This window comes from Taurulus bubalis (genome assembly GCF_910589615.1).
Source record: "Taurulus bubalis genome assembly, chromosome: 15".
NCBI lineage: Eukaryota > Metazoa > Chordata > Actinopteri > Perciformes > Cottidae > Taurulus > Taurulus bubalis.
Window position 1 is genome coordinate 18,162,846 of NC_136603.1, and position 14,324 is coordinate 18,177,169.

At 40.6% G+C, this 14,324-nt stretch overlaps 1 protein-coding gene across 2 annotated transcripts in view; it reads right to left on the reverse strand.

Moving 5' to 3' along the window:
• Positions 1-1,784: 1,784 nt before the first annotated feature.
• Positions 1,785-14,324, reverse strand: part of slc4a3 (solute carrier family 4 member 3) — a gene marked incomplete at both ends in the record, with an annotated part of 41,188 nt that continues 28,648 nt past the window's right edge. For both annotated transcript variants that reach the window (XM_079231344.1, XM_079231343.1), the window contains 14 exons: positions 1,785-1,862; positions 3,142-3,315; positions 6,014-6,183; positions 7,718-7,971; positions 8,089-8,255; positions 8,356-8,445; positions 8,839-9,030; positions 9,246-9,440; positions 9,533-9,681; positions 9,779-9,994; positions 10,722-10,941; positions 11,732-11,916; positions 12,433-12,538; positions 13,259-13,439. In XM_079231344.1, coding sequence (XP_079087470.1) covers positions 1,785-1,862; positions 3,142-3,315; positions 6,014-6,183; positions 7,718-7,971; positions 8,089-8,255; positions 8,356-8,445; positions 8,839-9,030; positions 9,246-9,440; positions 9,533-9,681; positions 9,779-9,994; positions 10,722-10,941; positions 11,732-11,916; positions 12,433-12,538; positions 13,259-13,439 — 2,377 coding nt within the window. The remainder of the gene's footprint in view (positions 1,863-3,141; positions 3,316-6,013; positions 6,184-7,717; positions 7,972-8,088; positions 8,256-8,355; positions 8,446-8,838; positions 9,031-9,245; positions 9,441-9,532; positions 9,682-9,778; positions 9,995-10,721; positions 10,942-11,731; positions 11,917-12,432; positions 12,539-13,258; positions 13,440-14,324) is intronic.

The window sequence follows — 14,324 nt, forward strand, 5'->3', positions numbered from 1 at the left end:
TACAGAAACCTCTTCAGCTGCCACATGGTGTCTTTTTTCCTGATTCCACACTAAATTTCTTCACCCATTGAAGCTGATACAGTGGAGCAGAAATATGAAAGAGGAAAAGACAGAAGCTAGAAGGACCGTGCAAACGATTGACAACATATAAACTTAAAGTGGGAATAGTGACAGTGTGCCGAAACTTTCTTCTACTTCCCATCTAGCACCTTCAACATCAATAGAATGCTCCGAAATGAAATATTTGGAGTGGAAAGTATGTGCGAATATAACTCACTGGCCTTTTAGCCCAAATCCCATCAACGTCTTCCTCTTCTTCATAAATAAGACCGCCACAAAAATATGTGCTCAACTTGTTAAGTCTCTTATGAAAAATTATTTAATTTCTATGTACAGTAGCTCTGACAACTGGTGTTTCTGTGTGGCAGAAGTAAGGTCTCTGATTACGTGTCGGGACTGAATGGTTATTTAAAATTCTATAGTGGGCTCGCAATATAGGAGGTGAAAACTAAATTTCGTGGTATTTCAAAAGAAGTCTGAACACAGATGGTACATTGTAATTCCAAGCTCACATCTTACTCTACAATGCATCATTCATACGTCCTGCCAACACTCAACTGTTCCCCAGCGTTTTCAGTGCTTGTGTGTTTGCTTAGTGCCTATGCTTTTCCAGCCAAGTGTGTTACTATATTATTCATGACATCCCTGAAAAATGCACCACGACGTGGAAATATTGCGGAGAAGATGAAAGAATAATGGCTGAATGTGTCCACCTACACAATGTTCTTTTCTTAAATTGTATAATAACTCTTATAGCAATTTGAGCTATTGGGAGGACAAACATCTGGCATGGCATTACATCCAAAGGTCACAAAATAAATAGATACATCAGAGTAGAAAAATAAGGTTGAGACCATGTTTCGCTATTTACTTATACATCCAAGGTCACAATAACGGGGTCAGTGGACTGCTATGTTGGGCATTAAACACCTAACAAAGTACAGAAACACCCCTTGAAGAAGCTTGCAGTCTCTGTAGAGACTTTGGCTTCAAGGGGAGACTACATTTAGAGAAGAGGCTTTGTGCCAGGAGCTCAGTTGGCAGCGACAAAAGTGAACTTTTGCCCAGTCAAAGTGCTCATTACTAAAAGTCTGTACAGAAAGGGAAAGGACTACTTAACTCCTTGTTTGCACAGCATTGTAACCTATAGGCAATGGCAGTAGTATAAATGGGGAAAGGCAGCTAAACTACACAGGGAGTGGAATTCAGGGCTTTGGGATTTTCTTTCAGTTCATCATTATGCATTTTGATGAAAATCTTCGAGGAAAATTAGATGAAAGCAAATCTACCCATTTTTCCCGCTTTCAGGACAAAAATAAGTCTAAATGATCCAGCCCTAGAGGTCACCATCATCATTGCACTCATGCCGAGGACCTACAGAGTAATTAAAGGGATAGAGAGGATAAGAAGTCCAATAAAGTGTTCATGTAAGTTGATTTCTTTGCTAGATTTGCACCGTCCACTTCAGGTAAGGTGCTCAGACTTCTGGGAGTTTAACACCACCACAGAGTTCTAACATCATGTGTGCTCTTTTTGAAAAACTGGAATAAACAAAGGTAAGAAGGGAACATCCAGCTATCTTTTGAATATTTTACAAACACCATTACTGTCCCTCTTCTCGCTTTGTCCCTACTCAGAGACACTGAGATTTCCGGAGAGGCTTGCTCTGATTGGTCAGAGCTGGAGGGTGGAGAAATTCATACTGGCAGCATCCAATTTTTTATTTATACAAGCATGTGGATCTCGTTGTACTCGTCTCGTCCATCTTCATCGAAGTTGGGAGAATCCTCGTCGCAATCCAGCTGTGAAAAAGACAAATTATCTTCAATAATTTTAATTCAAGGCTTGCTCAAAGGCCTAAATCATGCAATTAAGGAGGCTCTGAAACCTAACCCTTTTGATGCTGTTTGAACACATTCTTGTGCACTTTTGGCTGATCTGAGAACTGTATATTCAACTATCGGTCTGAGACCAGGTGAAAGAAATGATTTGACATTTTGGAAAATTCCCTTATTTGCTTTCTAGGAGAGGGTTGGATGAAAAGATTGATGCTGCTTACCTGTCAATGCGCTACACAAGTATGAAGCTACAGCCAGCCGCTGGCTAACCTAGCTTAGCATGAAAAGGAGGAGAAACAACTAGCCTGGCTCTGTGCAAAATTCACACAATTTACCTCCCAGCACGGTTTAAGATCACTAATCAACACATTACATTGTATTACAAATACCAATGTGTGAAAAACAACAACTTACCATTAAACGGGGTGCTATGCTATGTGGCGGACTATTTCCAATCTTTATGCTAAGCTAAGTTAGCCAACTGCTGGTGGTAGCTTCATATCTAGCAAACATACTGTGTCTCAATATTGCCATCTAACTCTCAGCGTTAGTGTGAAAAAAGTGTGAAAAAGAAAGCGTACCCTAACTCAAGGGCAACAATGTTTTTTAGTTTTTTTATTATGTGCTGACTAGATGAGGCAACATGTAAAAGACTCAGAAATAGCTAAACGTGTTTGTTGGAAAAGAACAAACTAAAGAATAAAAAGAAAGCATATAGTGTGTACAATCCGGTTCATATAGAGGTGACAGATCTGGTATTGTGGAGGTCTAATTATGGTACTTTTCAAGTTTTATATTATTTCCAAGGTCCTCTGTAGTTCGATTCTACAGTGCCTTGGGTTCACGGGACCTTTGGATGAACACAACGCGGATGGTGGTCAAGTTAAGGACAAAACTGTTTTTTCTAGCTCCTGAAAAAGTATATATTTTGGAAATGGAAGGCTTTAATCTGACAGTGTTGACATGTATGGGTTTAGGGGATTTCTTCAGATTGGACTGTGAAACTTTTTGTGGTTTGAAAAGAAATATTTGCACATTATCTAAAACTATTTGTATGAGAAAGCTGTCCATGATCACAGAGGAGAAAATCATTCGTAGTTTGATTTTTTTAAGAGATGTTAAAAACATGCCAACGTCCATATATTACATTTGCCGTAAAATAAGTATCCTGGGGGAAATGTGGGATCAGATTATTGTGGCAAAGATTCAAACATTCCTGGGGCGTCTCTGCCACACAACCTACCGCCTGGAGCTCACGTTCCTCGAAAATCCTGGAGAGGATGAGGCGGCGAAGCGGCACCGTCATGATGAGGACGAAGGGGAACGCCAGGGAGGCGTCCGTAGACTTCACTACCCACAGAGCCACGATGCACGCCAGCTGGATGATGGTGAACATGTTCATACGCCATGTCTTTACCTGAAGGAACACACATGCGCTGGTTAAAGGGTAGAAAACAAAAAGGACCACGCTACAGACGAGAGATACTCATAGACACATTTAGAGGCGTTAGACACACTGAATCCAAAACTATGCCATGGCACAAAGAAAATATTACATATTTTTGGCTCCATCTAGTGGAAAATCCTGCATCTAATGATTTGTCTGAAAAATGTAAGTCAACCTGAACTTTCTGTAAACTCCTTTTCCTGTTTTGTGTCAAAAAACTTGGTTTCAATCCGATACCAAGGCAAATCCGGATCAACATCCATCATTTGTATGCCAATACTGTTAACAATTATGTGGGGGTGGGCCATGTGTCATCATTAGCAGGCTTTCTGAGTACATTTTGATTGCAACAGACATAACACAGACGTTCCTGTTCATGTGGGAGTGAGTAATGTTTCTTCGGAATTGATTCTAGTAATTTTATGTCATCCTTCTATTTTCTTCTCAGTATAATGAGTAAGCTAATTCAGTATTGCAGCGCTTTTGCAATTTTTTTGTGTGGTTTAATTTATTGATCAATTAAAATTATTATTATATTTCCATGCATTATTTAAACCTTGTGAACCCTAGTAATACCATCTACCCTAGTAGAGGTATTGTAGGCTGTTTGCATGATTGTTTCCTACTGCATCCTCTCACCTCTGCTTAAAGGTTAAATAGGTTCAATAGGTTATTCTAATGTCAGTGACAGGAGGCAAAATGTACTCTTGTTCTGTGAAAAAAGTACTCTTAAGTTTATCTGAAGTTCATATGAGGCTGCAGCTCATAGCGATAGAGAAATGAAATGGGTACATTTTTTATTATTAAATTCCCTCTTCGATGTACTCTCCCTCCACTGAAGCTCAGCAAGGAAACTTTGGATGTGGAAATACAAAGTACGCATTTCATAACCAAAAGATGTATTATATTATTCTCAAATAAACATTTAAATTCATTTTCCACAGAGCAGGGACTGCATATATTGCCCCCATCACTTCCATTGGGAGCCTGTGAGAATTGAGAATCTTGTAATTGCCTCCATAGAGGAGAGGAATGATTACAGCAAGTGTCAATAGTCACATTGGGATCTAACTGTTGTTTTAAACTTTGGGCCTGTCCTTGATTATTACCTGTATGTGTACAATGGTCCCCACCAAATACTTCCAGTTGTGGTCATTGTGTCTTTTTGTAGTTGCTTTGTGGTGTAGTGTTTTTTAAGCTTAGTTTGTCACATGTGACTTGCACATCTATATAAAATGAGTTGTTTGTGTGTAAATTACAATGCATGAAATATGATAATTAATAAGGGATATTATTATGAGGGATTTGTAATTGTATGCATATGAAGGTCACTTTTATTACTGTAGAATGATTGTTGTGTGAATGAATGTTAGACAAATACTGCATGCTGCATGATATATTGACTAGTGCTTTAAGGAGTTGTAGTTCTCTTGTTCGCCTGAGGGGGCGGAGCCGAACATTGACTTTTTAGACAATGGACACTACCCTTTTTGAGGATGAAGAAGAAGAAGAGGAAGACGGAAGAAGGAATTTATTTCCGCCCCCACGGCAGGGCCAGTAGTATGTTTAGAAAAGTAATAAAACATTAAACCAACAGGAAGGACTTAATGTCCTTCGAATGAGTTGAAAACTAACTGGTGCGCGAGCGCGCGGTCTCTTCTTCTTCCGCTCAGCGAACTGCTCGGACCTGTGTTCCGAAGTGGGCCGTGGATTTAAAAGGGCCCGTGCGGGAGCATAAGCTGTCTATCATTTTTTATTAAATATACTTATACTATAACTTTTTGGATTCCGGATCCCATTTCCCACCACCTCCCAGGATCTGAACATATTTCTCACAGTGGTCATTGTGTCTTTTCATGTTAAGTATCTGTGTAATTGCTTTGTATCTCTTTGTAGTCATTGTGTCTGTTGTAGTCCTGTTGATTCTCTTTTGAATTGTGTTGTGTCTCTTAGAAGTCACTTTATGTTCTATTCTATGTCTATTTGAGTCTACTTGACATTTTGCAGGTGAAGGACCTGCTACTTTCGGCCGCTGGGCATTATGTAAAGACCTTATCCAGGTTTCTGATCCTTCTCTGCTCTGTGTGCAGGTGTGTCCTGAGATACAGTTACATAACAGTTAGTTAGTAAAACACAAAAATACTGCGATAAACAAAACAATGAGGATCAACACACTGCGACCATCTGACAGCAGTAATGCAGTGGACAAAATGAATGTATTCTTTCAATACTGATGATCAGATGGAGAAGTTAAATCCAGCAGTGTGATGAATGCAGCCAGAAACCCAACTGTGTTTATTCTCAACCGTTGAGGTAACTCTGTTTGGAGTCAAAAATCCAGCAACATTTTCCTTTCTCTGTGCATCATGGAAGTAGGTGAAATCCCTCCTCTGCTTTTAACTCCCTGTTGGTTAGAGAAATTACAGATTTTCTGGATGTAGTGGAGTCCAAGTGTGGCCTAGCTGTAAAAAAAAAACCTGGATGCTTGTCATGTATAACATATTAAGGGTTCTGAATGATCAGTTCTCTCTATCAAACCAAGCTGGAAAACCAAAACTGCAGAAAAATGTCTGCCTCTACTCAGCCCACTCTGCCGGGTTTGGCTTCTCCATCTCACCACTAATAATAGAAGACGAGCGCTTGACAACACTCGCATTGCGTGTGTTACCTTGGTGACGTAGATGTGGTCAGGGTGATGCTTGGCGGGCGTCACCATAAGTGTGATGCGTTCGTACAGCTGGATTCCTGTCAGAGAAGTGACCCCCATGTACAGGAAGATGCCAAAGAGCACAGCCAGAGGGATGAGGCGGAGCACGTTTGTCATCACTATGGACATGCCTGATGGGGAGAAATGGGCTAAAGGTTTATTTTTTTTTTAATGGTAGTCTTACTGTTTTTAAGACACACGTAAAAAATGGTTTGCAACTGTGGAGATAATTATTCATTCAACAAGTGAACAGCCCTCATGACAAGCATGCTGTTGATCCGAAACACATTCACTGTTAAGATGACTTGGTTGAAACACTCTTTGGGCTAATCCAAAACGCCTTATTTCAAATCTCAAGCAGCATTTCAATCAAACAAGGGCTCACCAATCATGATGAGTCATTGTGGTTGTATATCTAAACTGGATCAAACTAATACTTAGGACTACTTTGGGAACCGTACCTTAATTGAAATAAGATATCCTGCTGGCAAAATAGTACTAGTCAGTGGATGAAAACAATGTTGCAATGTCAGACAGCCCATTTTGGGCTTAACCATTTTCATTTGGAAAATGTACTGCTTCGGTTCATTTTGAGGACAATTTGTAAACAGATTGTAAAATCATTGTAAGCTCTTGCAACGGTTGATTCGTACTTGGTGAATGTCTAGGCAGAAGTGGCACTGTGTCTTTTGAGCTTACGTTTTCTTTCAAGACAAATAATTGCCCGGAAATTCCAGCACTGTAATAATGCGGTAAAAAAACAACCACAGCCAGAAAATAAAACAAAATAATTTCTCTGCAAGTGGTCAGTAGTTCAGATTCCTCCAGCTCCCTGCAGTTTCACTTGATTGTGTGTGGTTGGGATTTGTTTATTGCCACTTTTAATGAGAGAACTATTTTGTGGAATGAAAGACTTTTTATGATTAAGTTTAACTGTTTCCAATACAACATTTGAGATGGTACTCAAGAGGAGTATTCCACCAACCAATTGACCATTTGCTAAACCCCAACCCCTTTGGTTACCATTGCTTTGCCTTTGAAGCTTTTTGTTTTAGCATGGCATGTTGGAAGTTAACAGATATATTCTCAGTGTTGAAACAATGCGTCTCCCGTTACCCAGAAAGGGCAAACAAAAGCAGACTTCTGCTTTCTAGCCGACAACTGTGGAGTTTGGCTGAAATCACAACTGTTGCTGGCAGAGTTTTCCAACCGTAGCCAGTGTGAGCTAATGCTAACGATGAAACTCTGTAAGTTGGTTGAAAACTCTGAAAGCGTTTCCAGCAAATTCCATTTGAAACGAGAACCCTGAGAAAGAGTCCTGAGTGTGTACATGATGGCTGCATTCATGATTAAATAAAAAGGCATGTCCCAGGCAAAAAGTTAGCATTTTTACCTCGCAGGTAAAAAATAAGTTTTACCAGGTGAAAACTAAATGTTTTGCTAGCATACTTGTTTTCCTTATTTTCATCTGTGGAAAAGGTTTTGGCAAGTTATTTTTAATTTTTCTCTGTTTTTGCAATACTCATGTCAATTTAAAATATAATGAATATACACTTCAGCCCCTTGTGGTCACAATTAGTATTACAACAACAAACACGGCCCTGACAAAACACACACACCTGCCACATTAGCTTCCCACATTCCCACTCTTCCCTTTCCTCTTACCAACAAGAACAGCCACAAGAAGCCCGGTCAACCTCTGTTCTTTAACCTCCTGGATCATGGGCTTTTCACCGGGCGCCGTGGCTTTGCTCATGACGGTGAGGGCGTTGACATGAGTGACAGAGCGCACAGTGGCCGCGGTGAGCCATGGCAGGCCAAACAGAGGACAGATGGAACCCAGAATGACAATGAGCAGAAGATCCAGGTGGAAGCCTGAGCCTTTAACCAGGTGACGCTCTTTCTTACTGACTATCAACCTGATAAATTAGAGGAAACATTTAACAGATCAGAAATGTGTAAAAAAAAGAGTATACCTTACTCCACAGATTTTACACCCAAAACATTACTACTGTAGATAATCATACTGTACGTACGAAGTGATCTGAGTTTCCATGAAAATGAGGATGAAGACAAGAATGGCAGGTACAATAGATGCCCCCATCATCCAGGTAGGAAAAGGTTTCTTATCGCCAAAGGGACTGATGAACCAGCCTCTCTTGTCAGGGGAGGTGACTGAGAAGCCCGACGGCACATTGAGTTTCTAGGGGTAAGTAAAGAAGAGAAAGCCCTGATTTGTTGGAACTGTAATGAAGAGACACTTCAACTCTTGCTGTGACTGAAGTCATTTGCATTCAAGTTACCTGTGTGTAAGTGTCAGTAATGGAGTAATCCACCAACACTGAAACCAAAATTGAGATGGGGATGCCAAAGTCACCAATGATTCTTCTGGCCTAAGGATATTGAGAAACCCGTCATCAATCAAATCCAGTCAACATCCAGCACGCATCTTATCACATAAACATTGGATGCATGCGTTAAGCACATTCTTTAAGTTATTTCATGGCAAAGTTCCACTTTTCCTCAAACTGCCATGGGGAAATTTCAAGGAGGAATATTATGAGAAAGTAGTACGCACCAATTGAATACATACTGCATGCAACAGTGCATACTTTGTCAGGGAAGCTGCAGTATGTACTTGTTATGTATGTAGCGTAAAAAAAAAAAAACATTTCAGATTTGGAACGCAGCCTAAATTCAATATGACTCTGTGTATTTATACAACAGGGGGTCTTTAAAGGCCCATGAGAAGTCGGACACCATTTGCTAGGGTTAGGTTAGGTTACCTTGCCACCTAGGAAACGACTGTTTCTGAATTTCCTGAGGAAGAAAGCAACAAAGAAAGTGCCTATCATGAGGACCAGAGACAGAAGAGCAGTGTTGGGCTGTTTGTAGATCTGGTCTTCAACTTCATGATGCGCAGTAGCTGGGTGAAAGTCACTGGGGTAAATCGCCATCAGTGGATGTTCCTTGAACACCTAAAAACAAGAAGATAGTCGTATCTGATTGTTTGCAGTATGTAGTTGCAGATATGATTCAACCTAAGTCGTAGATGCTATCAACTAATAAGTATTGTACCATTAAGCATAACTCCTTGCAAAAATATTCAGATTTCTTGTTGTGGGGGAATATGCATATAAAAGGGCCTTTTATTGTCCAAATTATTATGGAGCTCATTGTGCTGTACGATTACCTTGAAGAGTTTAGAGAAGGTCTCATAGATGAAGATAAGGGAGATGAGGAAAGCAAAAATCTCCTGGGTAAACGGTGAGATGTAGCGAACAAGGAAGCTTCCCTCTGCTGCCACCATCAGCAGGACAATGAAGATGAGCCAGAAACCAATCCACACTCGACCAGTTAGGTACTCAATGCCTTGGGCCTGACAGAACTGAGTGAAAAGACATATATTAGTCACATGTTCAGGGAAAATAAAATGGGAATTATGTAACAGAAAAAAAAAACATATGATGTTTTCCACACCTTGTAGTAGGCTTCTTCAAACACCAGTAAGGGTCCTGAGAAGCCGATGATGAGGAGAGGCTGACCACCAAGCAGCGAGAATATAACTCCAAGAGTTGCCGTTGACACAATGAGCTCAGTCACTCCCATCAGGCCCTCTGTTTTTTCTCCTATGTGAGAAAACAGACAAAAAGACACCTTTTAGAGCACAGGTAACAAAGTGACATCGTATCTAAATATTCATTTCTTTTCGTCATTTCTGTTTACCCAGCAGGCCTCCGAAGGTAATAGTGGGCGACAGCGCAGCAAAATAGATGAAGATGACGGCAGCGACGCACTGCATGTCCACGGCGTCTTTCAGGTCGCTGACGTAATGTGGGTAACGGCGGCGGATGTCGTGGATCAGGCCTCCGAAAGGGATCCCAGACCGCTTCAATGGGTCCACCTCCTGGTCTCCCTCCTCCTCCTCCTCTGGACTCACCTCTAGGGGGTTTGTTACAGCCTCCATTACATAAAGACATTGCTACTGATCATCGTCACGGTCATTCAGCATATACTGTCCTGCAACCTTAAAAACTGTGAATCCCCAAAAAAATATGTATCAATCTGCAGCTGGAACAAGTCCCCAACAAATCAAGTCTTTACTCCTGTTTGCGTGAAATATCAAGACAACTACAATGGCCAGCTCTTTTAGGAGATTACCGAGAATTTCAATAAAATATATTTTTGAGCAGTTTTTTAAGATTTCCCTCTTTCGTTGGAAGGCTGGGTCTAACACAGCTGAGCAATGCATTGTTGGATTAGTTCTGTTCTTAAGGTTTGTTGACAATAAGAAAACATAAAGTACTGGGCTGACCCCAGGGGTCATTACTTTTGAATGGAGACGGTCATTACTTCAATGAATGAATCAATGAATTTCAAGCTCTTTGAACTGAGACATCATTTGGAAACACGACTAACCAATAGATCACTTGAGTTGTGTTCACTGAGGTCATGGGATGTATTATCTCATTTGTAAAACTACTAAAAGATACATAAAAACATATTTTCTCTGTTTTTTTTGTTCAGTTGATTTGTAAGGACTAGTTTGCACACAATGTAGAAGGAATCTGACTTTAGGGATTGATCTGTGTTTGCATAGAAGGACAAACAGTAGTCTGTAGAAACAGAGGTGCCTCCTGGCTTGGAAGAGAGACTCTTGACGGAGTACCTTTGTTGTTCAGCTCTATTCCACATGAGGAGTGATGCCTCTTGAGTTCTCTTTCCTTCCTCTTGCGCAGCATCTGCTTCTGGAAGTCAGCCACCGTCTTCAGGAGGTCTTTGCCCTCCACATCTGAGGGTGGAATGACGATGCTGCAGTCCAAGAATTCATTGATACCGTTCAGGAGGTCCTGTCTGTCATCAGCAAAGTAGGCCACCTCATGGAAGTTCTGCAACAACATACAATGGAGTGTCATCACCAGAATGGATGTAATGTAACACGAAGACATCCAGAGGGCATGAATTATTTTGAGGGGGATAAATTAGCAGCTATTTGCAATGGTTTCCCCATTCTCGTCTCAACTTTCTAATAGTGAGACCATTTTCTGGGCTGTCCTCTTTGTACGATCTACAAAACATCTTTAAAACACTAACATGCTTTGCATTAGATGTCCACCACATCGCTGAATAACAGCACCTAGAAACATTTGCCCTGAATGGCCATATTCACCTTTTATTGTTGAATGCAGTGCTCCATAATACAGCAGCAATAGCCCTAGTGGTAACCAAGAATATAGCATGCATTTGGCCCATAGGCATACATGATGGTTTAATCTGGTGGAAAATTTTGCCATGGCCCGAGGTTGAAAACCTGATATAATAGAATACAATATTTTGTGCTGTAATGGTCGTGGGATCAATAAGTCTGGTTTTAATGGGTTACAATGACAACATTTTTGTCCTTAAGGGTCTGAGTGTCTGTAGTTTGGCTACACAGTTTAATACAGACTTATTATAGGAGCTGAGGTTGAACTTCTAAAATTTGAAAACACGAAACAACCTTCCCACACCTCAAAAAGGTTTCAAAACTCCCACCTTTGCCGAAATTCATGCCATATGCATTAAGACAGCCAAAATGATTGGACATTTTGAAATTAAAAAAGCTCAAAATGCCCCTAGAGATGCAAGAGGAAGGGTTGTCACATGTGAAATGTCACATCTTTTAAGTTTCACATCTACCTTGTCAGACATGAGAGTGGAGAAGGAGCGTCCAATCTCATGATAGTCTACGTTGGACTGACTTGGACCAAGCAGGACGAAAATAAAGCGAACAGGGACGGGGACCTCCAGCACGGACTCCAGAAGGACCGCCTCGTTCAGCCTGACAAAGGCCATGGCTGGCTGCTCCAGGAAGTCAACAGAGCCTGAAAGGAAACGGCATAAACCGCGTCTAGTTAAATATAATAATAATAATAATAACAACATTTTAAACAAAATCTGTGATTTGGCTTCGGCTATAAGTACATTGAACACACAGTTTGATCTCAAATATCTCAACATAAGTAACTCAAAAGGAATCTCCTCTTCACTGACATCTTTTTGTCGTGCTAATGTGCTGTTCAAGAAAAACAAGCCATCCTGCAGCTTTACAGCAAAAGGCTTTGAGGTCCTTCGGGGGCACAGAAAGCAGCTGCAGAAGGGTTGACTTTACATTAACAGCAGTGCAACACTACAAACAAAAAACAAAACTTTAAAAATGACATGATTATGGTGTCATATTGATCTAATTTAATTATTTTATTTTAGTATTTGAAATGCAGGCTCCTAGGGAATTTGCCAAAAGCAGATGCATCTCTTAAGCAGTTTCTAAAAACGTAAGAAAAGAAAAAACATAATTCCTGAACTAATCTACTTAGTAGAAAGAAACTCATGGAGCTTACCAACTAAAACAATGACAGCTTCGGCATCTTTAGGAATCTTGGCGAGGAGTTTCATCGATCTGGCTGCAGCTGGATGGCTCTCAGGAGGCAGTGGGTGGAGAGATTTCTTGGAGGAGGAATAGAACAAAGATTATCCACACTGTTGCGCGTGATGTGACACCATTACATAGCATGGGACCAATAATGTGAACTTATTGTGGGAACGGCAATGTATGCGAGCACAATAATATTCTAATGGCCCAGCAGAATTCACTTTAAACCGCCCAACTGGATGACTGCTTCTTTATGTTTGAACACAATGTTTTTAATAGGCTGTTTAAATTTGCCAAGATTTTAAGCCACGGGGAACACTACGTTTTCACAGTTAATGCATCAAGAAGCTTTAACTAGAAGCACCTGTAAGCTGACTAAGAACATAATTCAACACATGTGGCATAGAGAGGCTTGCTCCTTCTGACTTCAAGCATCACCTTTATGACTTCTGACCTTGTGGAGGGGTGTTTTAAAGAACAATAAGAGAGCCACAGGCCTCACATCAGGACTTTAGGGTAATCACGCTCAAATATATGCTTACTGCTGATTCTTAGAACTTAATGCAAACCATAAACTAGTACAAGACGTGGCTTTTATCTCCGTCCATTTAGATAGCTGAGTTCAATTATCCCGCTGGATTTCTCTCCAAACGAGTTAATCGCATACTTTAGCTCTGGCAAAGTGAACGTATGCACTGTGCTCACAGACACAAAGAGTGAAGGAGTAAAGGACAAGTATTGCTGTAGAGTGAATTACAATCCAATGCCATACAGAAAAATCCAAAGAAACTTACAAACAGGCTGACAAACACGTCTTGTTTTGGGTCATACACCGGCCCTTTGTTATCCTGGCAATCCTCCTGCTCCTCAGCCACCAGTGGCAGATTGGTCTCCACGTTGTTGTGATTGAAGCTGCCATGAAGACTGCTGGATGAGTGGTGGCGGTGAAAGCGATGTTTCAGATCACTCGGGTGGCTGGGGAAAAAAACAAAACATGATCAATGGCTAAATGCCAACATCAGCATGTTAACATGCTAACAGTGATCATTTTAACACGCTGATGTTGAGCAATGCTTACCAGCGTCATCATCTTAGCCTTAGTGTGTTAGCATGCTAACGTTTGCTAATTAGCACAAACCTCAAAGTGCAGCTATTAGTTTGATTAACCAATGCAAACATTAATGGAAATATTAATCTGACGATGATGCTGGATGAAAACTGAGGGGATCACCAAAGTGATTGAGATGCAACCTCTTGTAACCATGAGCACATTTTTGACATGAGATTGAGAAGGGGCAGCATCAATCAACATTGTACTTAAAAGTTCTATCTTATCAGTATGCTCATTACAGTATGTTTGAATAAATTGTATAGATTAAGGAGCATTTATTAGCAGGAATGACACGTAATATTCACAACTATATATTTTCATCAGTGTTTAATCACCAAAAACTAAGAAAAGTTGTTTTTTTCGTTAGCTTAGAATAAGCGCTACATATCTACATAGGGAACGGGTCCTTTTCACAGAGTCTGCCATGTTTTATCGGCACGTTTCTACAGTAGTCTAGAACGGCAAGACCAAGGACTGGCTCTAAAGAGGACCTTTGGATTTTGTAAGTTACCTGTAGGCCACCGTAGTTCTCCAACACGCTTGGAAAGTGAGGTGTGAGCGGCGGGGTGATGGCAATAAATTTTACACACTGGTCCTTTAGCACAAGGTTCAATCAAGCTTTAAAATCCATTTAATGGCATTGATCCACAAAGGGAGTTTGATGACTTGCCATGTATTCTATCAGTTGCTAGTAAATACGATTATTTTGCCAAACTACTGCTCCCAAGTTCAAATGCTCTGTATAGTGC